The 23,597-nt window shown below is 44.8% G+C and overlaps 1 protein-coding gene across 10 annotated transcripts in view; it reads right to left on the minus strand.

Annotated features, from left to right (window-relative positions):
* LOC147603872 (mRNA export factor GLE1-like) overlaps nucleotides 1–13,940 on the minus strand; it is a 97,858-nt gene extending 83,918 nt beyond the window's left edge. For 4 of the 10 annotated variants that reach the window (XR_015265550.1, XR_015265549.1, XM_086796136.1 and 1 more), the window contains exons 1-2: nucleotides 13,496–13,936; nucleotides 7,187–7,378 (exon numbers count right to left, since the gene is read on the minus strand). Coding sequence is in view for 7 of the 10 variants with exons in the window: in XM_086796136.1 (XP_086652262.1) it covers nucleotides 7,187–7,378; nucleotides 13,496–13,728 (425 nt within the window). In the remaining 3 variants the exon portion in view is untranslated. Of the gene's footprint in view, nucleotides 1–7,186; nucleotides 7,379–13,495 lie in introns of all 10 variants that reach the window. The other 6 variants (XR_015265551.1, XM_086796135.1, XM_086796137.1 and 3 more) reach the window with 6 other exon arrangements.
* Nucleotides 13,941–23,597: the final 9,657 nt, after the last annotated feature.

Here is a 23,597-nt window from a genome sequence, read left to right on the forward strand (position 1 = left end):
CTAGCAGCCTTCCAACACCATTGAGACTACCAAGAGACACCGTGTAGCCCAGTACGGCATGGCTTGCTTCCTCAAGTCTAACAATCGCACACGCTGCACTCCACCTGTGTTGCAGGAGTACAGCCGGCTGCCAAGAAGCCAGGCGTGCTTGGTATGGGACCTCACCGTTAGAAGATGCCGCTTCCCTCACCTCCGCCAAGGCCGACGCTGAGCCTGAACCTGGAGAGCCACTGGAATCCTCGCTCATCTCCTCTTGAGAGAGAGAGAGAGAGAGAGAGAGAGAGAGACCTTCAAGCTTCGAGCTATGGCGTGGCTGAGTGTTGTGTGGTGGCTGTATGGGCGTGCTGTGCGCTCATGGCTGCTCACAGGTTCTGCGCCTGTTCGCTGCTGTACGGTCGCCTCTGTTGGCTGCTCCGAGACAAGAGGGATACCCAATTCGCCGCCATAGCCACGGCCAAAAACCAAGAGTTCACGCCAAGCCCCCCGTCCTGCCCTCCACGAGTTGTCACCCTCTTTTTAACGATAAGGAGGCGCCTCTAAAACAGCCAGCTTTTCTCCAAAAAGCAAAAGCTAGAAACAATAGCAAAAGCACATCCTTCCAAATAATATTATTTTAAATCATCTGGGGTTCTAAAACCTTATAAACTTTAAAATCCTTTTGTCCCCTTCACACTTGGGCTGGCCACACATGGGTTTCCTTTTCAATCCAAACTGATGTCATTCACACTATCCATCCCGTGCCCGTGCCCACCTGCTTTCTGTCCAGAGAAAAACACAGGGTCGTAACATACCCCCCTCTTGAAAAATAGCAAGCGTCCTCGATTGCACTTAATAACACAGTAAGGCATCGTATGAGCAAAGATTCCCCATATGACAAAAGTAATGCCCCTCCAATGCATCTTGGTGATGAAACAATCATCCTGGACAATAAGGCCACACTGTCACGTCAAAGTGACAAACAACTCTTGCTTGTTTCTTCCGAACCTGCAGCAAAAAGTCTAAAACCAAGTGAAAACACGTAACCTGTGTTAGCCAAAACAAAATCATGCATCATTCTACATATGACAAACATATGCATGACACATATGCATTCGCAAACAATATGCTCCTCAAGATGCTCTACCTACTCAAAATAACAGTCTCAAGGCTGCTTGCAAGCCTTACACCCAGGGACATCCCGCAGAACCCACGATTGATGGTACAACATGAGCATATGAAAGCACTTAATGCATCTAAACTATACATCCACGAAGTACTTCCCACATATGTCTCATGGCTATCCCGTAGGAGTCACACCCAATGGTGCATCCATGAACATAATAAAGTACTTGATGTATCATACCAATATGCATGCATCACACGACACAATCCAGAGTATTACCCAATGGTACCAGGATCCAATGGCACCAAAATACAATAATACCTCAAAAAAGTGTATGCATACATGCACAAATAGAGTTCGATCCATATATCCATGAACCAAACCAACTCTAGGACTGCTCGCAAGACTTATGCCCTTCATAGAGTCTCGAAGTGTTAGCTCAGGTTGCCGCAAACTTTGAGCTCAACCAAACCATGCCATTCCAAAGGAGACCAACTCCACAAATAGCATCATCTCAATATCCAATTAACCAGTCCTATAATCAAGAACAACCAGAACCATATGACAAAGATCAATGTCCCAATCTTCCTCAGTCATACTTTAGTTCCAAAGGCAAAAACCATCCATAGTTGCAGTTACAGTTCATGGTGCGGCCGACTGTGAATCATACCCAACTTTACCATCTCATGTGACTAGTACACAATATCATAGAAGTCCCATAAGCAGATGTACTGTCAGCTATCAGTACCTTTGGGTGAATACAAAGATGTCTGGTAAGGCCAAAAGGTATCACCAAAAACTCATACAATCCAAAAGCTGTCCTAAATTCGGTCTTATTGACATACCACACGAATCTGGTGATAACCACTCTTTAAATCAATACGGCTAAAACAAGCCGAACCATCAAGTTTATCCAAGATATCATCTATGCGCGGAGTCAAGAGCAGATTCTTGATAGTGAGCTTGTTTAGAGCTTGATAATCCACGCACATACGGAATGAGCCATCTTTCTTTTGCACAAGAAGCATGGGAGAGCAAAAAGGTGAGGAGCTTCGCTGAACCAAACCCTTCTCCAAAAGCTCATTAACCTGTTTCATGATTTCCTCTTATTGTGCGGCACTCACACGGTATGCAGGTTTGTTAGGTGGGGAACTACCTGGCATAAGATCTATGCGATGATCCTAGGGCCTCTCGAGGTAGTTCTCCTAGCAATGCATCAGCAAAACAGTCTCTATATGCATTAAGAAAATTCAACCTATCTTGAGTCAATACATCCACATTCACTTTACTTTGTTCAATCTTATCACAAACAAAACCAAGTACACGGAGAGACTCTTTTTCATTGCCTTATTAATTTGGATGTGTGATACAACTCGGATGGAATCCCCTTCTTTGCTTGCATCAATGACATTCATGCGGCCTTTATGCATAAAAGTGATCTTGTTCGTTTTGAACTCTTTGCAGGGCTCAAGCCTATGATGCCAAGGCTTACCAAGCAATACATCACATCCATGAAGAGGAGTAATCAAGAAGTGCTCATGATCCCAATAACCCTGTATATGTATGTGCAACTTCCCAATACGAGGAGTAACCTGCACCTCTTTGCAACCTCTGCCTCAATTTGGGATCCCATGTCCCCAATCTCTATGCCCAAGGCGACTGCCGTCTATGTAGAGATGAAGTTATCTGTTGCACAATCATCAAACATAAACAAGGTGATTTGCCCCCAAGCTTTGCATACCACCCTCTCTTTGCCATCATGCTCAGTGCTACCTTGCACATCGGGAACGGCATGCACATTGACCTTAGATTGCTTATCCTCTTGCTTTTGCTTACAGGTTGCCTAAACATGTACTCTTTACTACCACAAGAAAAGCATTTCCCCTCTTTTGCATATTGCTCCCTTTGCTCGGGAGTCAAGCCAAACTTGTTCTTCTTTGGCCCATTGTCACGTGCACACCCATCAGGTGTACCAGTGACATGGCATATCATAGCATCCATAAGCATTCAGCACGACATTCAAGCATTAATCCAAAGCATAAGCATCAGTGTTTGGGGCTTGTACAGCACCAACAGCAGTTACCAGGCATATAGGAGCATTTAGTGCATACATCTCATCAGGTCGGGGCTGTTATGATCAGCCGACAACATTTATAGGCATTTTCTAAGCATTTATTGGTCGTGATGATCTGGCCGACAGCAGTTAGCAGCCCAACCAGTCACCAGCATCAGATCTGCATATAAAAGGCAAAGCACCTAATTCAGTCGGATATCTCCCTCATCTCATCATCGCTTGGTGGTCTTCACCCCAAGACCCTAAGAGGGTGAGGAGTTCAGCATCCAGAATACAGTATTCAGCATATTCGGCAGTCAGCCCAAGACCCTAAGAGGGTGAGGAGCGAAACTTCCTTTTCTTCTCACCTTCGGAGAGATGCATAAAGGAAGTAACCTCAAGCATGACCTTCCAGAACTTCTTCACATATTGTTGCACACTCTCATTGTCTTTCTGCTCAAGTCTATCCCACTTTTGCGTAAGAGTTCGCTCCGCATTTGGAGGCAAAAACTGGGCATAAAACCTGTCCTTGAACTCTTTCCAAGTGCAAATGGGATCTTTGGTGGTATTTTCAAAGATCCACCAATGTGCAGCTGTCCCCTTCAAGAACATGCTTGCATGGCGGACTTTAGACTTCTAAGTGAAGTCCTCATCACTAAAAGCAATGTCAAAATGTACCACAAATGCTAGCACTTTAGATGCATCATATTCCCCATGAAAGGCATCAATGACTCATGTTCTTCCCTCTTTTTCTACATAGGCTTCATGAGCAACCAAAGGTGTTTCACAAGGCATGGTGGCATATGCTCTATCAATCTATGGCCCAAATGCATGTGACCTCCCTGAATGATGCAATGTCTCACCACGAGACAACTCAATGGGCAAAGTTTTTCGGCTTGCATGCCGACCACTCTCACCATGAAATACATGCTCTGAATCCACTATGCCATCATGCCTTCCACTGGCTCCAACATACACATATATGTTTCCCATAGTCACAAGGGACGGAGGGGACGGACCCTTGGAACGGGGGATCCCGGGAACACTATGGGACGGGGACGGACGGGCGTCCCCAGCTAGGCGTCCCTCACAAGGGATGGCGTTCCGGGGACGGATCCAGGAGGGGACGGTTGTGGGGAACGGATGCATGGGAATTCCGCAGGTTACTGTTTGGGCAATGGTCACATTTTTTACCTTTTTTTGGCCGTTTGGGAGGGGCTTTTCATGGGCCTTTAGCCTTGGCCCATAGCCCTTGAGCCTTTGAGGCTTTCAGCCTTGGCCTCTCTCTTGCCTCCCTCCTTAGAAGAGCACACACACACACACACACACACACTCCCTCTCACACTTCAAGCTTTAGCTTCACACACACACACACACTCTCCCTCAAGCGGCAAGCCTCAAGGGCCAAGGTCTCAAGTTTCAAGCTCTCACACAAGCAACCACCCACCCCCACCCCCACCCACCCTCACACTCAACTTCTCAAGTTCTCCCTCAACTTTCAAGGCTCAAGCCTCACTCACTCTCTCTCTCTCTCTCAAGATATCAAGTGACAAGGAGGCATCCATCATCCATGGCATCCTTTTCGTGGTGGTGGCTCTTCAAGTTCCAACTACCCGTAGAAGGACGACGGGATGGACATGGTGGGATGAGGTCTATCACACCCCATCCCCTCATGGAGGTGGTGCACAGCCATGGACATGCAAGCTTTGCCCGTATAGGCGAGTGGGTGGTACTGACAAAGTAATTTTTAAGTGCCGTTCCTACCCCCGTCCCCATTCCCTACATATGGCCGTCCCCCGTCCCTTGTGACTATGATGCTTCCTGTTGTCCCATGTGGAGTAGATGCATGGCAAGAAGTGATCGACACCTCTTCCTTGTGCACATAAGATCTCAACCGTTGAGATGCTCAGTCACCAGCTTCAAACGAGGTGGATTCTTGAACATTAACTCCCCATCCTCTCCCTCTTTGAGATCACCCTTTCGGATGAGATAGAAGAGTGCTAATTCCCTTGGCTTCTTGCTCACTTCACGAGCCATAGACTCAAAGGTCATATCCACCATAGCATCAGCTTTCTTTGCTTCGATGACGGTTTGTACATGAGGATCTCCATGCAAAAATTTCAGCACTTGCTCCTTTGCTTGCAAACGCTTCTTCATGTGTCGAGCTCAATGCATCAAGCTCATCCTCATGCATAGGCTCTTTTCCACGGGATGGTGGTCCCATCAAAGCACTGTCATAAACCCCCTCAAGGAGCTTGTGCCTTCCCTACAATGCATCAGAATCTCGAGAGGCACTTGATTAACCCCTTGAATTTGGCACTTCTAAAGGATTGCCTTGGCTATCCATTGAGTCAAGTGTCCATGTGATTGCTTCCGATTTCAAAACACCATGTCCTCTCTTGAGAAAGAGAGACAACCGGACTCTGATACCAATGCAACCGCTCCCCACGGGAGGCCAACCACAATCGGAAAAACAAATGCACAACTTAGATTACTTAACCTTGGCAATTATGAACAACAGAAGCATCCACAAATCTGAAAATGACTAAATACAACTTGACACCACTTACAATTTAAGTTCAAGATGTGTGCCTGGTATGGAGTTCATGGTCTATATTGTTTTCTTGTCTAGTTCTAAGCACACTAGACTCCAATGTTGGCTAAAACAAGAAACTAAAGTTAGAATTTTAAAAAATATATTGTGAAGTGTATCAAACATTCAAACCAACTACATACCCAAATTCATATGGTAAAATAACAGTACTGAATTCAAGAAAATTGCAAAATGAGAACCATCTTTGGATGGTCTCCAGTGGAGTACTCTTGAGCCTAAGTAGAGGTGAAATCTGTGAATTCACAATAAACACCTCTACTTGAGCCTCAACAGCAACAGGAAGCTTTGATTTTATTAAACTGCCAAGCAAAGAAGCAGACGTCCGGTCCATGCCTTGCCTCTCCAAGCACTTCCTCCCCATATAGATGCAATATATTCGGGGTGGTCAAGCATACCCCTCGGGCACCAAGTCCCTCTCCGGATAGAAATCCCAACCGCATCACATAGCCGGGGGTATTGGGCACGCTGGAATACAGAGGCCCGGTCCGAGGTAGCTCCTCTCAAGCCAGGTGGGTCTGAAGCAGCCCGAGGTGGGTCCATGGGATCCACTATATGGGTGTCCTCCTCCTAGATCCGAATCCGAAAGAAACTAGTGATGGCTGGCGAGGGAGGGGTCAAGGTGGCTCTCTCAAGAAAGTGTCCCTATGTCTGTGGAGCTCGAGAAGGAAGAGCCCTAAGCAATGCCAGTCCACGAAGTCAATGATCCTGGAGAATGGGCCAAATCCCTCATGGAATAGACAATGAAACCTCCCGCGGCAACGACATATGTAATGCTCCTCTGTCTCAATCTCTGTGTGGCATAATAGGCAGATCCTCTCCTCCCTAGGTCTCCGTATGAGCTCCCCGGCCCTAAAGTGTGCCTTAGCTCTACCTATCTCCACTCTCAGGCGGTGGGACGAAACCCGTCCCGTATCTGGCCAATCGCAATCCACATGGCATGGGACACGTGAACACTCGGGTAGCCTGGCTGCCGGATGAATCCATCCTCAGTGAGCTTGAGGAAGTTATCTCAAAGAAAGGTAGTAAATGACACAAGACTTTCTGACACTGCTAAGAGAAACTTTGACGTCTTTTTTTTGTCTTCAATCATGTGTCATTTCAAAGAAACTCACTGTATTTCACAAATGTCCATGAGCCTGGTTGATAATCTAAATTACTCGGAACGTCTCGATGAATGGACAGTAGACATTTTTCATTAACAATCAAAACCTCTGAAGTAGGTACCAATGTATTTCACAAATGTCCATGAGCCTGGTTGATAATCTAAATTACTCGGAACGTCTCGATGAATGGACAGTAGACATTTTTCATTAACAATCAAAACCTCTGAAGTAGGTACCAATGTATGATACTAAATATACCACGCTTGCTGAAGGAAGATTTTCAATATGGCAACACAAACGAAATTAAGAATTACCCGTGCTTATTGTCCACCACTTTGTTTTGATCAATGGCATTAGTATCAGCAAAATTCTCCCTTTGCTGCACCTCCGACCGACATTGCATATCATCTTCCTCGCTGTCTGAATCTTCATCAAAAGCGGAAATCCTGAACAGCCTCCTTGCTCTTCCAAAATCTGCAGCCACTGAGAGCTCTCTCCAAGAGAAGCTGTATGTACAAATTTCAAAAACTCCTTAGTTTCAGTTGTTCATGTCTGTAGAGCATTTTAAAGCCACTAACTTGCCATGTGAGGAATCACAAAAACGTAAAACATCCAATGTCACTTAGAACCACACAATATAACCTTTGAAAGGGCAAATGTGAATGCTCGAATCCCTCATAGAGCTTAATGCATAAAAAGAGTCTTATGTGAATAATTATATCAGAGCAACTGAACTGTACGTTGCCTGATTGTGCACAATGAATAGGGTCTCTGCACGACAGGTATGCATGAATAGCCAAGGCAAAGCAAGTGTTGCCAAATAAAAACTATACCCCGAGCACACATGCAGATCAAAAGGCATATATCCATGCAAGATGAAGTGACTAATATACAGGGAAGCACATGAATTACATTTACATTAAGCAGGACCTAAACCCCGACCATTTTAACTCCTCGTGCATACAAGCAAGCAATGTACTGTTAACTAGCCAGTAGATTGAATTGTCAGAACTGAAATCCAAACCCTAACTCCATAAAAAGGTCATGCAATAAAATCATACAGAAGCTTTCTCCCATGATCAGGACTGCCACAACCATCCATAGCCTCTCACACTATGAACAGCATCACACCCTGACACATCCAGTGCTTCTGCATCACAACACAGACTCCCAAACTGTCTCTCAAAAGAGTATCACAGCACAGCATACCATACAGTCGACACACCTGTACCAACCCTCTCTACCTTCCAAGGGTATATCCATCTCTGTCATGGATTCCTTGTCCCCTGTCCAATCAGTAGCAAGGCTGTACCAAACATGTGTCCATTCTTGTACCCTTTGCCTGCATGTGACCTATCTCTTGGAGAAACCCAAATACATGTTTCCTCGAGAAACCTACGACCTGTTTCCACATGAAACCCTTAGGCCTGTTTCCCTTTGAAACTTCTGGCAACATAGAGATGCCCATAACTGTAGGTCCCTTTGGTTCCTTTCTAGCAAGAAGAAAACAATCTGCTCCATGAGCATGCAGCCATGCGAGCTTGCATCACTCCCATGCCAAGAAACATAACCAAGTGACCTGTACTTGCAGCCAAAAACCCAAGCACATAGCTGAATTTGCAGCCAAACAAAAACAGCCCATAAACTGTCCCAAAACAGTCCCGGCTATGCGCCTCCTTCTGCCCGCCTCCTTCCAAGAGAAAGAGAGCGTGAGAATCTGTTGGCTGGGCGCTTCTTGCAGCCAGCCCACCAGCCTCTCTTCCAAGCCAATAAAGCACGTGTCTGTGCTGCATCTGCCCGCCCAGACCTTCCTGCAGGCCTATCCACTTTTCAGCAGAGAGAAAGAAAGAGAGAGAGAGAGAGAAAGCAGTACTGGCCGTCCCCACGTGTACGCCTCTGTTTCTCCTGCAGTCCCCTCTTTCCAAGAGAGCCTCCCATGCCCTGTTCAGTCCAACGCCTCTGCAATTGTGCGCTTCCTATAGCTGCCTGCAGCCCATCGTTTGCTTCCATGAGAGAGAGACAGAAGCACAAGAAAACCTGCTCTCCGTCCAGCACAACCTGCAGTCCAGCCCTGTTCATACACTATACCAGCAGTCGTACAGTATTGTACCTACTGTCATACCTGCCTGCGCTGCCTGTACCAGCAAACTGCAGCCGCCTGCAGCAGCCGCCGCCAGTACCTTCAGCATCCGTACGCTGTACCTGCAGAGCAGCCGTACAGATCTGCATGAGTTCTCCTGTGCGCAGCCAGCATAAGCAGTCCACTGCTCCTCTCTTCCACGAATGAGAAGTTGCACCCTTTTTCCAAAAAGCTAGGGAGAGGGAGAAAAGAGAGAGATAGGCCTCCAAAAGTGGAGTAGTCTCTAAAAATTGCTTAGGGGCCTCCCAAGTTTTAAAACTTTTGAAACTTTAATTTTTGGTCACCAAAGGTTATAAAACCTTTTCAATTTAAAGTCTCTTTGCCCCCCTTCACACTTGGGGTTGTATACACATGGGTTTACTTTTTGACTCCAACTTGATGCCATTCACACTGTCCACCATGTCCCCGTGCACACCTGCATCTTGTCCAGAGAAAAACACAGGGTCGTGACACCTACACCTTTATGGTGACCGACCAGCACCCCTCTCCGCTATAAATAGCATTGCCTCATACCTCATCAAGGTGTACTACTTCATCGCCATATCAGATACCATCTGGCCGCCTTCACTAGGGGTTCACTCTGCGTTTTCCTCTGCTGGTCCAGGCCGCCATCTGGAGGGCTCACATCAGCCAACATCAGGCTGTATTCTGGCGCTTGCATCAAGCCTACATCAGCTCACATCTACATTTCACCTCAGCATATGCCAGCGCCTACTTCAGAGCACATATCAGCGTTTATACATCAGCTTACACCAGCGTTTTGCTTCAGCAGACACCTGCGTTTTGCTGCAGCCCTCTTAGCGTTTTACATCAGCCTGTCCTCAGCCTTACATCTGTGTTACATCAGGTGTACATCAGCGCTTATCATCTGAGCCTTACATCGTTTACATCAGCCTGTCCTCAAGCTTACATCTGCATTTACATCAGGCTTACCTCAGCGTTTACATCTGGGCTGACATCAGCCTGTCTTTAGCGCTTACATCTGGGCTGACATCAGCATTTATCTTCAGCCTCACATCAGCCCTACATCCGGACAGCAGCCCTCTCTGCTACATCGGGACAGCAGCCCTATCGGCTACATCGGGAACGCAACCCTCTGCTACTTCCGGACGCAGCCCGATGACCTCCATTCCCGACGTTCTCATGGTGGTTATTTGTTCTCCCTCGGATCTGCCCCTTTCTCTTGGTCTAGCAAAAAGCAAGACACTGTTGCAGGTTCTTCAGCAGAGGCCGAATATCAGGCCCTCTATGATGCCACCACTGAGGTTATGTATCTTCGTCAACTTCTTTCCGACATGCGCGTCTCCCTCGACACCGCCTCTACCATCTTCGTCGACAGTCAGAGTGCGATTGCCCTTGCTGGCAACCCTATTTTTTATAACCGTACTAAGCATGTGGGTGTCCATTGTCACTTTAACGGGGAACAAGTTGAGCTTGGTACCATCCAGCTCCAGTACATTTCTACGGCAGACAACCAAGCAGACATCCTTACGAAGTTCGTCAACCGCCCCATTCTCGAGCGTCTTCGCAATCAGATTGGCATCGGTCCACCACCATCACCCTCCACTCATTGAGAGGGGGATCAGCCTCTCCCTTCATTTTTTTACCATTTTTGTATCAGGCACACGAGTCCATGAAAACCACATGAGGGCACGGCTCCTGTGAAAACCCACTGCATTGCATTTTTTTCCATCCTGCATTCCCCATGCATAGCATTACGTTTTGTGTGTTTGGGGCACATGTATGAATGAAAACCCAAAATGGGCATTCATGCATGTGAAAACCTCTTGCATTGTGACATTCTTCCAGTATTTCTCAATCCTAGATGCCTATACCCTAGTCAAATCACAGAAATCCTCATCTTTGACAACCAACTCTTTCCCCTCATCTTCTCTCATGATCCCTTTTTGGTTTGAGAGGGGGTGTGTGACAATATACCCAAAACAGGCATTTATTCAGCCTAAAAAGGGCCGACTTCTATGCTCGCCACTAAAAATCTCATATAAATATGAGGCCCTTCTCGTGTTCACTACCACCAACCTACGTGGACTGGGCACATCTGCGTTTTTCGTCATATCAGCGTTTCATCGCTTGTGCCCTGGTCGCCTCACATCAGCGTTTCATCGCTTGTGCCCTAGTCGCCTCACATCAGCGTTTCATCGCCTGTGGACTGGTCGCCTAACTCAGCACATCTTCCACGTGGACTTTGGCGCCCTGTAACCAGGCTGCGTTTCTCTTCTGCGTTTTCATCACCTGTTGGACTATTCGTGGACTGCGCCTCACTGTGTGCAGCACCACCTCCTGCTGGTCAGAATACACTGCCTTACTATAAGTTCATCTGCTGCGTCAACTACTGCTGAACTGGCCGCCTAGATCAACCTCACATCAGTGTTTTCGGCGTTCGCAGCCCACCTCAGGTTCGCCTACTGCTGCTGGACTTCATCGCCTACATCAAGCTCACAGCAACATTTACATCGCCTACATCAAGCTGACTTCATCGTCTACATCAGATTGTCTTCAACGTTTACATCAAGCTTATATCAGCGCTTTCATCAGGGTCACTCCAGCTCTGTTAATTTCGTTTTATGGGATAGCAGCTCTCTCTGCTTATTTGGAGTCTCATATAGAGCTCCTGTACTGGACTTCATCTTTTATATTCACATCACCATTGCATGCTGTGTGTTTTACTCTGATCGTTCATATATTTGGTCCTTTGGTCTCTTTTGCCCTCACATGGTATTAGAGCAATCGTGAGCAAAGGAATTGAAGACCTCGAGAGCACACAGCATGGATCGTCTACCCACACTCCCGGAGGACTGATTCTTCTCACCAGAATATACTTCTCCAAACTCTGATCTGGACCACATAGGGACTGGGATTTCTTACTCAGTGGAGGATCCTGTTCAAGATCATACTTTGGGAGACAATCAACCCATGCACATCACCTCATCCACACCACCTTTGTCATCACGATCGCCCTCTCCGATTTTATCAGATCTTGTTTCCAAAGCCAGAGGGGGATACATTCCTTCTGCCATTGTGTTTGTGTGGGACCTTGGCATACTTCATCTTCTCTCATGGTCCCCTTTTTGGCCTGAGAGAGGGTGTGAAGAAACAACACTTTTCCAGCCCTAAAAAGGGATTTTTTGGATTATTTTATATTTTATATTTTATATTTTTGAGGTTTTTGTCTTGGCTACTGGCCTACACCTTTATGGTGACTGACCAGCACCCCTCTCTGCTATAAATAGCATTGCCTCATACCTCATCAAGGTGTACCACTTCATCGCCATATCAGGTACCATGTGGCCGCCTTCACTAGGGGTTCACTCTACGTTTTCCTCTGCTGGTCCAAGCCGCCATCTGGAGGGCTCACATCAGCCAACATCAGGCTGTATTTTGGCGCTTGCATCAGGCCTATATCAGCTCACATCTGCGTTTCACCTCAGCATATGCTAGCGCCTACTTCAGAGCACATATCAGCGTTTATACATCAGCTTACACCAGCGTTTTGCTTCAGCAGACACCTGTGTTTTGCTGCAGCCCTCTTAGCGTTCAGCCTGTCCTCAGGCTTACATCTGCGTTTACATCAGGTGTACATCAGCGCTTATCATCTGAGCCTTACATCGTTTACATCAGGCTGTCCTCAGGCTTACCTCAACGTTTACATCTGGGCTGACATCAGCCTGTCTTCAACGCTTACATCTGGGCTGACATCAGCGTTTATCTTCAGCCTCACATCAGCCCTACATCGGGACAGCAGCCCTCTCTACTACATCGGGACAGCAGCCCTCTTTGCTACTTCGGGACGCAGCACCCGTGTCACCAGAGCTTGCACCACTCGGGACGGCAGCCCTCTCTGGTTCAAGTACGCAACACCCATGTCATCAGAGACTGCACCACCATCATCGTCATCGACGTTACCTTTTTCCGCTGCAACTATCACCTCGGAGTGCTTTGCCTCACATCGACGCGAGCCTTCGTCATCGACCGTGCTTTAGCTCCGACGTTCTTCTCTGCTTCTGCACTGGTCTTCTTTTTGCTCAGAGGCACCTCTCATATGAGGGCTCTTGTACATATCTGCACTCACCTTTTTATATATATTCACTCACATATTTCATGCTCTGTGGTTTTACTCTGATCTCTCGTATTTCTGGTCCTTCCATCCTTTTGCCCTCACAATGCAAACCTCCACAAGGTAATGCAACTCAAACGAATAGTACGCTGACCTTCAAGCACCATGAATGTTTCTGAAACCCTAACTACTGGACAAAACCCGAACTGAAACTCTTGTTGCATTAACCAGGCAAGCAATGCTTCTGAACTCTTCATCAGCCAGAACATAACCCTAGGTAGACCGTAGTTTTCCTTAGAGCTTCTGAAACCCTAACTCGTTATCGAGAACGGCTATTGATACATAGAAGCCCTAATCCTAGCTATTGATTCGAAGGACACAATGAAAGGCAGAGGACTGTGCACTTACCTGCAAGAAGTAGCATGGGGAGAAGGCGAGTGCTCCTTTGGCAGCGTAGGCGTTCTGCTAAGTTTTGAAGCGATGGCATCCAGCTCGTCTTTGAGGTCTTGCAAAGACCAGTCCGGGTTGGGATCGTAAAGGTCCGGCGAGGAGAAGTGAAGATGGTGTGCGAAGGTCCTGGGTGTGAGGTTTAGCTTGGGAAACGCATCGGGTTCGCGAGAAAGGCTTGCTGGAGAAGCCATCTGTATGCCCTGTAACCTCCTCCCGTTCCTCGGGTTGGCAAAGACAACAAAACTTATGCGCCTGAGTCTTGAAGTTTTCGGCGGGATTTAAGAAATTAATCCATTTGTGTTTACTAGCAGCAGTAAATGCACGACAATTTTGGTGATGAGAGAAATGAGCAGATAAATTAATGCCACGATGATTGACGCAGACGACACTTTTTGAACTATTGGAAAGTGGCTGCTCTAGAGACTAGTATCATATCCACATCTAGAGGTGGTGGAGCTCCCTGTATAAATTCTCTTCTCGCACTTTTGTTTTAGTACTACCATGATTAATCCCCATTATTCCCCTATGCACATCCACCATCTCTTGCCTTGATTAACCCTTGACTAGTGCATTACTAGGGTAATTAATACTTAATCTAGGAGTTGTACTACAAGGGCTCATGATACTAAGTGATCTTGCAACTCTACTGATGTTATTGACTCGAGCAATCCATCTTCTAAAATCCACATTATTATTACTTACCTCTACTCGAAATCATCAACTTGATTAGCAGCTCCATAATGTGTGCTTAGTCCCTCCACATAATGATGCATCCAACTCATCAAAGCTACATCAAAGTGTTGCAAGATTGGATCTTGTTTCAAGAAGCAACTCCGCATGAGTAATGACTTAGACATTGGTGCTTGGAGGCTCATGAGTTGTGGCAAGTAGGAGATTAATGCATGAAATTCATGAAGCTTTGCCTACTCTGTGAGGGATTAGGAGGTTGATCACGCTACCTCAATGTGGGAAATGATATCATGAGGGGGCTTTGCATATGTGGGATTTACTTTACTACCATTTTGAGGATCCATTACATCAAGAATTAATTGATACCATGAGCTGCAAATTCCAATTAAATTAAGGCCATATGGTCTCTTTGCCCTCCTACAACATAGGTTATGCATAGCCTATTGCAATTCAATGCAATAGGCCAAGCAATCCATTAATAACGTCTGTAAGCAATATGCACAGAAATTACTATAAATCATGATCTTCCACCTCTGATCATTTTTGGTAACCATACAATTACATCTCTTGCCCTCAAATTTTGATTACTTATAGCTAAGGTAAACAAGTCAAACAAATTACATCTCTTGCCCTCAAATTTCCATTACTTATAGCTAGGATAGCTAAGGTAAATTAATCAAACAAATGTCATCTAAGGTTGGCAAAGGAAAACTAATCTAATATTTATGTCAACTAAGGTCAACAAATCAAAACAAATAGCTAGGCATAACATCAAATGTAAGGAGATAGAAAGTCTTTCAATTTTTAGGCTGCATGCAACGTCAAAGTTGTCAAGGTAGACCTTGAAAAGATGCAAGGGGGAAGAGAGCTTGAGCTCTTGCAAGCACACACACACACTCACAAAACCCTAATAGAGAACACACGAGGTGAGAGGCTGAAAATCTTCTTCTTCTCTACTCAACACTCAACACACCATATATAAGAATAAGAGTACACATAATATGAAAGGTACTCAACCAATACATACACGGGTTCTCTATAGTGTGAACCCGACTAAATGAGCTGGCGCTATAACTATGCCAGTCTCTAGAATGGCTGTCACACAGCCTGTCATCCCACTGACCGCATATCTCCCATGATCTCACCAACCATGCCAGTGGTGTAAGTGTGGGGCCTATCCCCCAAGCGGGTCATCAGTGGCCACCGCCTCACTAGACGAGCTCGATATCTCAACACTCCCCCTCGAGCTCAACTCCATCTCATGTACACCAAGCGAAGCCCTGAATCTGCGGAGCTTCTTTGTACCTAATGCTTTGGTGAAGATGTCAGCTACCTGATCCTCTGTGCTGACATAAACAAGGTCAAGGTCTCCTGCCAAGACCTTCTCTCTCACGAAGTGGTAGTGGACCTTTATGTGCTTCGTACGAGCATGAAAGACTGGGTTCCTGGCCAACTGTATACTGCTAATGTTGTCACAGAAAATGACAACTTGTCTATCCACTGATAGACCCAAATCTGCAAGTAGCTTTCTCAACCAAGCTACCTCACATGCTGCCATAGCAGCTCCTCTGTACTCGGCCTCTGTACTCGATAGAGCAACCGTAGGCTGCTTCTTGCTGCTCCAAGTCACAGCAGCACTCCCCAAAGAAAACATGAATCCACTGGTAGATCTTCTATCTGAGATACTACCAGCCCAATCAGCATCTGTGTACCCATGTACACATATCTCTGTCCCAGTCTCATAGAATAGTCAACAATGCAAAGTAGACTTCACATACCTCAGTATGCGTCTCACTGCATCCAAATGCAGTTTCCGTGGAACCTGCATACTGACTCACCAACCCAACAGCATAGCTCAAATCTGGTCTGGTGATCGTCATGTAGATCAAACTTCCTACTATGCTCCTGTACATAGTAAGATCCTCCAAGATCTCTCCTGAATCTGCACTCAACTTGCCATTCTGATCCAATGGCACAGAAATAGGCTTACAGCCTGTCATACCATACTTGGACAACATGTCCAAGCCATACTGTCTCTGCAGTAATCCAATACCATGTGGTGACCTAATCACCTCAATGCCCAAGAAATATCTGAGCTCCCCCAAATCCTTCATCTCAAACTTCTGTCTAAGCAAGATCTTTACATCAAAGATCTCTGCATCATGGTCCCCCGTAATGATCAAGTCATCTACATAGATGACAACAAGCACAACCCCTCTATCACCATGTCTCACATACAATGAGAAATCTGCATTGGCTACATGAAAGCCAATAGTGACAAGATATTCAGAAATCTTGTCAGACCATGCTCTTGGTGCTTGCTTTAAGCCATACAAGGCTTTCTTCAACCTGCAAACATGCTCGGGGTGACCCACATCCTCATAACCAGGTGGCTGCAACATATACACCTCTTCTTGCAAATCCCCATGCAAGAATGCATTCTTTACATCCATCTGATGTAAAGACCATTGCCTTGACGCAGCTACTGCTATCACAACTCTCACCGTTGCCATCTTGGCAACTGGGCTGAAAGTTTCCTCATAATCAATCCCATATGTCTGCGCATATCCTTTGGCTACCAATCTAGCCTTGTACCTGTTTATGCTTCCATCACTGTTATGTTTAACTTTGTACACCCACATTTGCAGGACTGGTATTATGACGCAGCCTGCCACTCCATGGTCTATCAACAGACACACTAGATGAGGACTCTCCTGGTCCACTCAAAGACTGTGATTGCTGACCTGCATTCTGTGCAACCACACTTCCACTCACATCAGCCCCAACAGCTTCTTTTTCAGCAGCATACCAGCTGCTCATCTCATCAAAGACAACATCCCTGCTTACCCTCAACTCACGTGTAGTAGGGTTATAACACCTGTATCCCTTTTGCTTACCCTCAACTCACGTGTAGTAGGGTTATAACACCTGTATCCCTTTTGCTCAAGGGAGTATCCAATAAACACACATTTTTCAGCTTTTGGATCCAGCTTAGTTCTCAGCTCATCTGGCACGTGCACATATGCAATGCATCCAAAGACTTTCAGATGAGATAAATCTGGTTTTCTGCCAGTAAACCTCTCCTCTGGAGTTACATCATGTATGGCTGCAGTTGGAGTCCTGTTCATGATGTATACTGTTGTAGAAACAGCCTCAGCCCAATAGCAATGCGGCATATTCTTCTCTTCCATCAATGCTCGCGCAATCTCAGCAATGTGCCTATTTTTCCGCTCAGCAACTCCATTTTGCTGCGGAGTGTATCTGCATGTATACTGTCTCCGAATACCATTCTTCTTCAAATATTCAGAGAACTCATTGGAGAAGTACTCTCCCCCTCCATCTGACCTTAGGCACTTTACATATTTCCCTGTTTGCTTTTCAACCAAAACTCTGAAATTCTGAAAGTGAGTGAACACCTCACTCTTTTCCTTCATGAAATATACCCACACTTTCCTTGTGTGGTCATCAATGAAAGTCACATAATACCTGCAGCCTCCCATAGATATGGTCTTCGTAGGACCCCATACATCTGAATGCACAACATCTAGTGCATTTCTGCTCACATATCTGTTACGTGGAAACACATGCTTTGTTTGCTTCCCAAATTGGCATGCTTCACAGATTTTATGCATACCTTCCACTTTAAATTTTGGCAGCCCTGTCACAATTCCTTTTGTCTGCATAGACTTCAATCTCTGTACATTCACATGTCCAATTCTTTTATGCCATATGTCTGTGTCTGCAACAATTCCTGAACCATTTGCAAACATCGCAGCGCTCATCTCAGGCATGTCTACATCCAACGTAAACATTCTGCCCACTCTGTTGCCTTTTGCAACCAACCTGCACTTGTCTTTAAAATCTTCAACATAACATCCATCAGGGTTAAACCGAACCTGCAAACCCTGCTCAATCATCTGGCCAACTGAAACCAGATTCTTTGTTATGTTCGGTACATGAAGTACATCTGCAAGGTACTTCACTTTGCCATCCTGCACATAGACAATGGCACATCTCCAACGTGGGCAATTGGATGAGCAGTGTCATCCCCTGTTTCCACAAAACCTGGTCTTTCCGGGTTTTTCATCTCCTTGAACCACTCCCCATGACTCGTCATGTGGTTCGAAGCGCCTGAATCCACATACCATACATTATCCTTTTGTGCTGCATCAACATTTTCAGACATGGCATTCACAACATGCTGCATAACAAACAACCTTTCATTATCCTCATTATTTCTGCTTGAGGATGCATAGTTGTTTTGCTGCACTTTCCCATTTTGCATGTCAGCTTGCTTCTTATAACATTCTAACTGCACATGTCCAGGCTTACCACAATAATAACATTCACGTGCATCATTATATTGCCTTTGCCAATTTCCACGGCCTCTCTGACTCCCCCTGCCTCTGAATTTGCCTCTTCCACCTGCGTGTTGTTGTTGTTGTTGATTATGGGACTGTTGCTGCTGCTGCTACTGCTGGCCATAATTCTGATTACCTATTCGGCCACCTCCTTGACCGCGTCCACGGCCTCCTCTACCTCGTCCTCTTCCTGAACTCGTGTAAAAGGCCTGTTGCTCTGAACTGTTTTTGCTTTGTGAAGACTGTTGGTCTTCACCCAAGTTCTTCTCTTCGATAATCAGCATAGACACCAAATCTGTAAAGTTGGGAATGTTTTCCCGAGTTTGAATAGACGTCTTGAACGCCTTGTATTGTGGCCCGAGACCACGTAGACAGACTTCCACCTTGTCATCATCATCTACTGACACACCAATAGATGCAAGGGATTCCACAATACCCTTTATCTTCAACGCATAGTCATTAACAGACATGCTCTTTTTTTCCACAGTATGAAGTTCATTCTTCAACTGTATCTTACGTGCCTTGGTATTTGTTTCATAAAGCTTTACCAAGGTGTCCCATGCCTCCTTGGGGGACTTGGCATCCTGAATGTGCCCAATCATGGTGTCCTGTATACTAATGGAAAGCCAATACATAACCTTCCTGGCTCCTTGGTTCCAGTCTTTAAACTCTTTCACATCTGCAGCAGTCGGATTTATATCAGGTATCTCCGGTGCCTCTTCATGCTCACCTTCTATGTAGTCCCAATAGCCTTTTCCCATCAGGAAATTCGTTAACATGAACCTCCAAGCATGGAAGTTATTCTTATCCAGCTTCTCAGCCACAATCTGTGTTATGCCATCATTAGACATCTTGCCAAACACACAATTTTACCAGAAACTGCACTCTGGTTTTTCCTGCACAACTGCTGTATTTTCTGCACAGCGGTACTGCAGTCCACTCAAATGTCACAACCAGTGACCTCAATGTGCATACATACACCCAATGGCAACTGTAGACCTCTTTGCAGCACCCACAGTGTCTGCACAGTCAATCTGTCTTCCTGCAGTACTTAAAACAGAGTTCTGCAGAGAATTGATGACTTACCCGCAGAGCTCGAAATCGCCTGCTTTCTGGAAAACGGAGGTCCAGACGCGCCCGAAACGCGATTTCGGCCAAGAAAATTCTGTCCGATAGGATCTGTCTGATAGGACAGTATAGTTGCCCTGTAGCTTTACTCCCGCGAAGAAAGCTCCTCAATCAGAGATCGTTGCCGGTGCCTCCCGTAGAGCTCCCGACAAGGGTGTAGTCACCAACACAATAGGGAAGAGTAGTTGTAGCTCTTACCCTCGTACCGCTTCCTGTGGTTCTCTTGCTTGCAGCTCAGCCCTTAGCATGAACCAGGCTCTGATACCATGAAAAGATGCAAGGGGGAAGAGAGCTTGAGCTCTTGCAAGCACACACACACACTCACAAAACCCTAATAGAGAACACACGAGGTGAGAGGCTTAAAATCTTCTTCTTCTCTACTCGACACTCAACACACCATATATAAGAATAAGAGTACACATAATATGAAAGGTACTCAACCAATACATACACGGGTTCTCTATAGTGTGAACCCGACTAAATGAGCTGGCGCTATAACTATGCCAGTCTCTAGAATGGCTGTCACACAGCCTGTCATCCCACTGGCCGCATATCTCCCATGATCTCAAGTGTGGGGCTCATCTATCATAAAACTCACATGAAATTGGATACCTTTCTATCTCTCTCTCTCTATTTCCACACACACTCACATACACAGTTCTCATTTCGGTAAATCTCTTATTAGGGATGTGAAAGCTTTAGGATTGGAATCACATAACCACCTAATATTTTGGATCTATTCACAGAAGGGTGACTTCCTAATAATAAACAAATCCTAACCTACTGCATGCGAGATCTACTCGCTTGACTTGGTATTCATTCCTGCTGAGCCGACTATGGTTGTTTGTGGTTTATGACTCTGCATATGGCAAGTGCGCTGGTGACGAGCTTTCATGGTGACGACTGTTTGCCAGCTTCATGCGGCTCTACTTATATAAAGCTGCGCAAGGTGAGTGCTTGTACACTCACTTAGCCCGTGTCTTGGGGTTCTTTCGCCATGTCTCTTGTGCTTGCATCAGTCGGGAGTTCTTCTTCTCAGGTAACTCATATGGATTTACCTCTTATATACTGGTGATGGTATATAGACTCTTGAGTCCCATGATGATTGTCAATGGGAATCTCTTTGCTTTGTACAAAATTATGGGTTAATGACTAGGTTGAAACCCATATTGTGCTATGTCCATATTGTGTATGCTTCAGATTGGTCATGGAAATTTTGACTTATGATGCATGAACGGATAATGACCTCTAGTGGAATCCTATCTATGGATTAATATCCGAATTCTGATAATATATTCTCTAGGTTTTTGGTTGAATAATTTTTTCCTATGAAAATCATGTTACGATGCCCGATGGTTGTTTGATATAGGCTTGATATAGACTAATTGAGATTTTGTTTTTTTCAGAAGTTTTAACTGTGGTCTTGTATGGCTTAGTACCCACGATGCTGATTCAATATCAATGATGATATTTTTTCTAGTTTTTCTATTGTGATGATCTCTTAGTCTTTTATGATTACACCTACAGTTGATTGATCTATTAATATGGAAATCTAACCTTAGCTTACGATGCCCTGATCTCCTATTCACAAATATTGATAAATGGTTGATGATATAGGGCTGCGCACTATTTTTCTTGAATCCATAATGCCTAGTATGGTTTTTTAATAGGCTTATAATAATAGGTAAAGAATATCATTTTTAAAGAATTCTCTACACTCGGTCATGCATGGCTGGTTGCCCTTGTTTTTGATTCAATATCAAGATAAATTAAAGCTCACACAAACGTTGATTCTGGACTGACAAAATTATAGGGGCTATGACTAAAACTACATTTGATCTAGGCCGAAGAATAGCCAACGTAACCCCCAATCTTATAGCTTAACCCTCAGATTAAATTTAGGCACATTGGAGGAGAGGGAGTCATGTGTGCATAGGATACTATCTCTAGCTTCTTTGCTCAGCCAAGGCAGGGCTGCCTGTGAAGTCCTTAGAATGCCCTACATAACACTATAATTACGCACATTATTGACAATGATAAAAGAGCATGCATTCTTGGGTGCATCTCGATTGCTTTTTGAATTTCTGTAGATCTCCTATTACGATACTGACATGACTACCAATTGTCTGAACCATATGTGCATAGTTATGATATTTCTAAGGAATATCTGTTGAGATGCACAAGTGTTTATACCTTGATAAGTTTAAATAGATAAAATTAATATTTTCTAGCCTCTGTTGATATGATAGGAGATGTCCACTGGGTTATTTGGAATTACTAAGAAGCTAATTGTCTTTTATACTTATAAGAGGAAACAATGGGAACAATTATCTTTCATACTTATAATGATTGATCTGCATAAATCATAAGCTATTTTGGGTGACATCTACAACATGTGGTAGATCCTCTGACAACTGCAAGATGCTCTACACCAAAAGTTTCCAAATAATGGAGTCACTGGCTCCACTTACTTGTAGCATGATTATTGTATACAAATCTGTTGTTATATAATCATGTTTAACGTTTTCATTGGTCAAGTTAGATAGGGTTCTTGGATATTTCTGACGCTGATGTAGAAGACTGAAAACACACACACACACACACACACACACACAATGACGTTTTCTTAATCTTTGGTCTCTTAGCTGGACCACGTGTCACTTCCCCCACTTGTGGCAACAATTTTCATATTCTTGCTATTTAGAAAGTGTATGTGGAGCATTCTGTTTGAGTAGTTGCTTCATCTCTCTCTCTCTCTCTCTCTCTCTCTCTCTCTCTCTCTCTCTCTCTCTCTCTCTCTCTCTCTCTCTCTCTCTCTCTCTCTAGCAAGCTCTCCTAGGGCCCTCTCTTTTTTCACAGATCCCGTAAGCCACAACCATGGTTCAGAAGTGTTAAAAGATATAGTATGATTTCACTTATTTTTCCTCTTTTTGACTATTTTGGTCTTAATCATTCACTTGTGTAATTTACAATGGATATTTCAATAAGTAATGAGAGTTTCAATGAAGGCAGAATAGGTCTGTTGAGATATCGAGCTCGTCTAGTGAGGCGGTGGCCACTGATGACCCGCCTGGGGGATAGGTGAGAAGCATGTGCGTGCGTGCGTGCATGCATGCGTGTGTGTGTGTGTGTGTGTGAGAGAGAGAGAGAGAGAGAGAGAGAGAGAGAGAGAGAGAGAGAGAGAGAGAGAGAGAGAGAGAGAGAGAGAGAGAGAGAGAGAGAGAGAGAGATGAACAACCACTCAAACATAATGCTCCATGTAGTCTTTCTAAATAGAAATACTATGGAAACTGATGCCACAAGAGATGAAACTATTCAAACATAATGCTCCACATACTCTTTCTAAATAGCAATAATATGGAAATTGATGCCATAAGTGGAGGAAGTGACACGTTGTCCAGCTAAGGGGCCAAAGATTAAAAAAAACATCATGTTGTTGCGTACTATAACCAATATAAATATGTTGATGCTTAATGCAAGTCTTTTTGACATGACCTCACTGGAAACATGTTTTCACATCTGCTCAATGTGATATAAATCCTACTTCTTATCAATGAAACTGGCACATGGCACATTACATTGAGTTGTCCTTTCTAATCATGGGAAGAAGATTTAAGCCTTATACAATACCTTAACAAAATAGTTCGAGCACTAGCCTTACAAATTCCCCAACGCTCTCATCCCCTCCCTCCCCCTCTTGAAAAAAACAAAAAAACAACAAAGATAAGGGTGAAAAAGAAAATAATGCTAACACATTTGCATAGAAAGAGAGAGGAGACTGAATCAGCCTCCTACATTCAATGAACTTTTTAAAAATACAAGTTATAGCAAAAGTTGCAAATTTTGAAGATAGACAAATGCTTATGTGAAGAAAATTAATT

Source organism: Cibotium barometz, chromosome 63 (assembly GCF_041138505.1).
Source record: "Cibotium barometz isolate CiBa-2024 chromosome 63, ASM4113850v1, whole genome shotgun sequence".
Taxonomy (NCBI): Eukaryota; Viridiplantae; Streptophyta; class Polypodiopsida; order Cyatheales; family Cibotiaceae; genus Cibotium; species Cibotium barometz.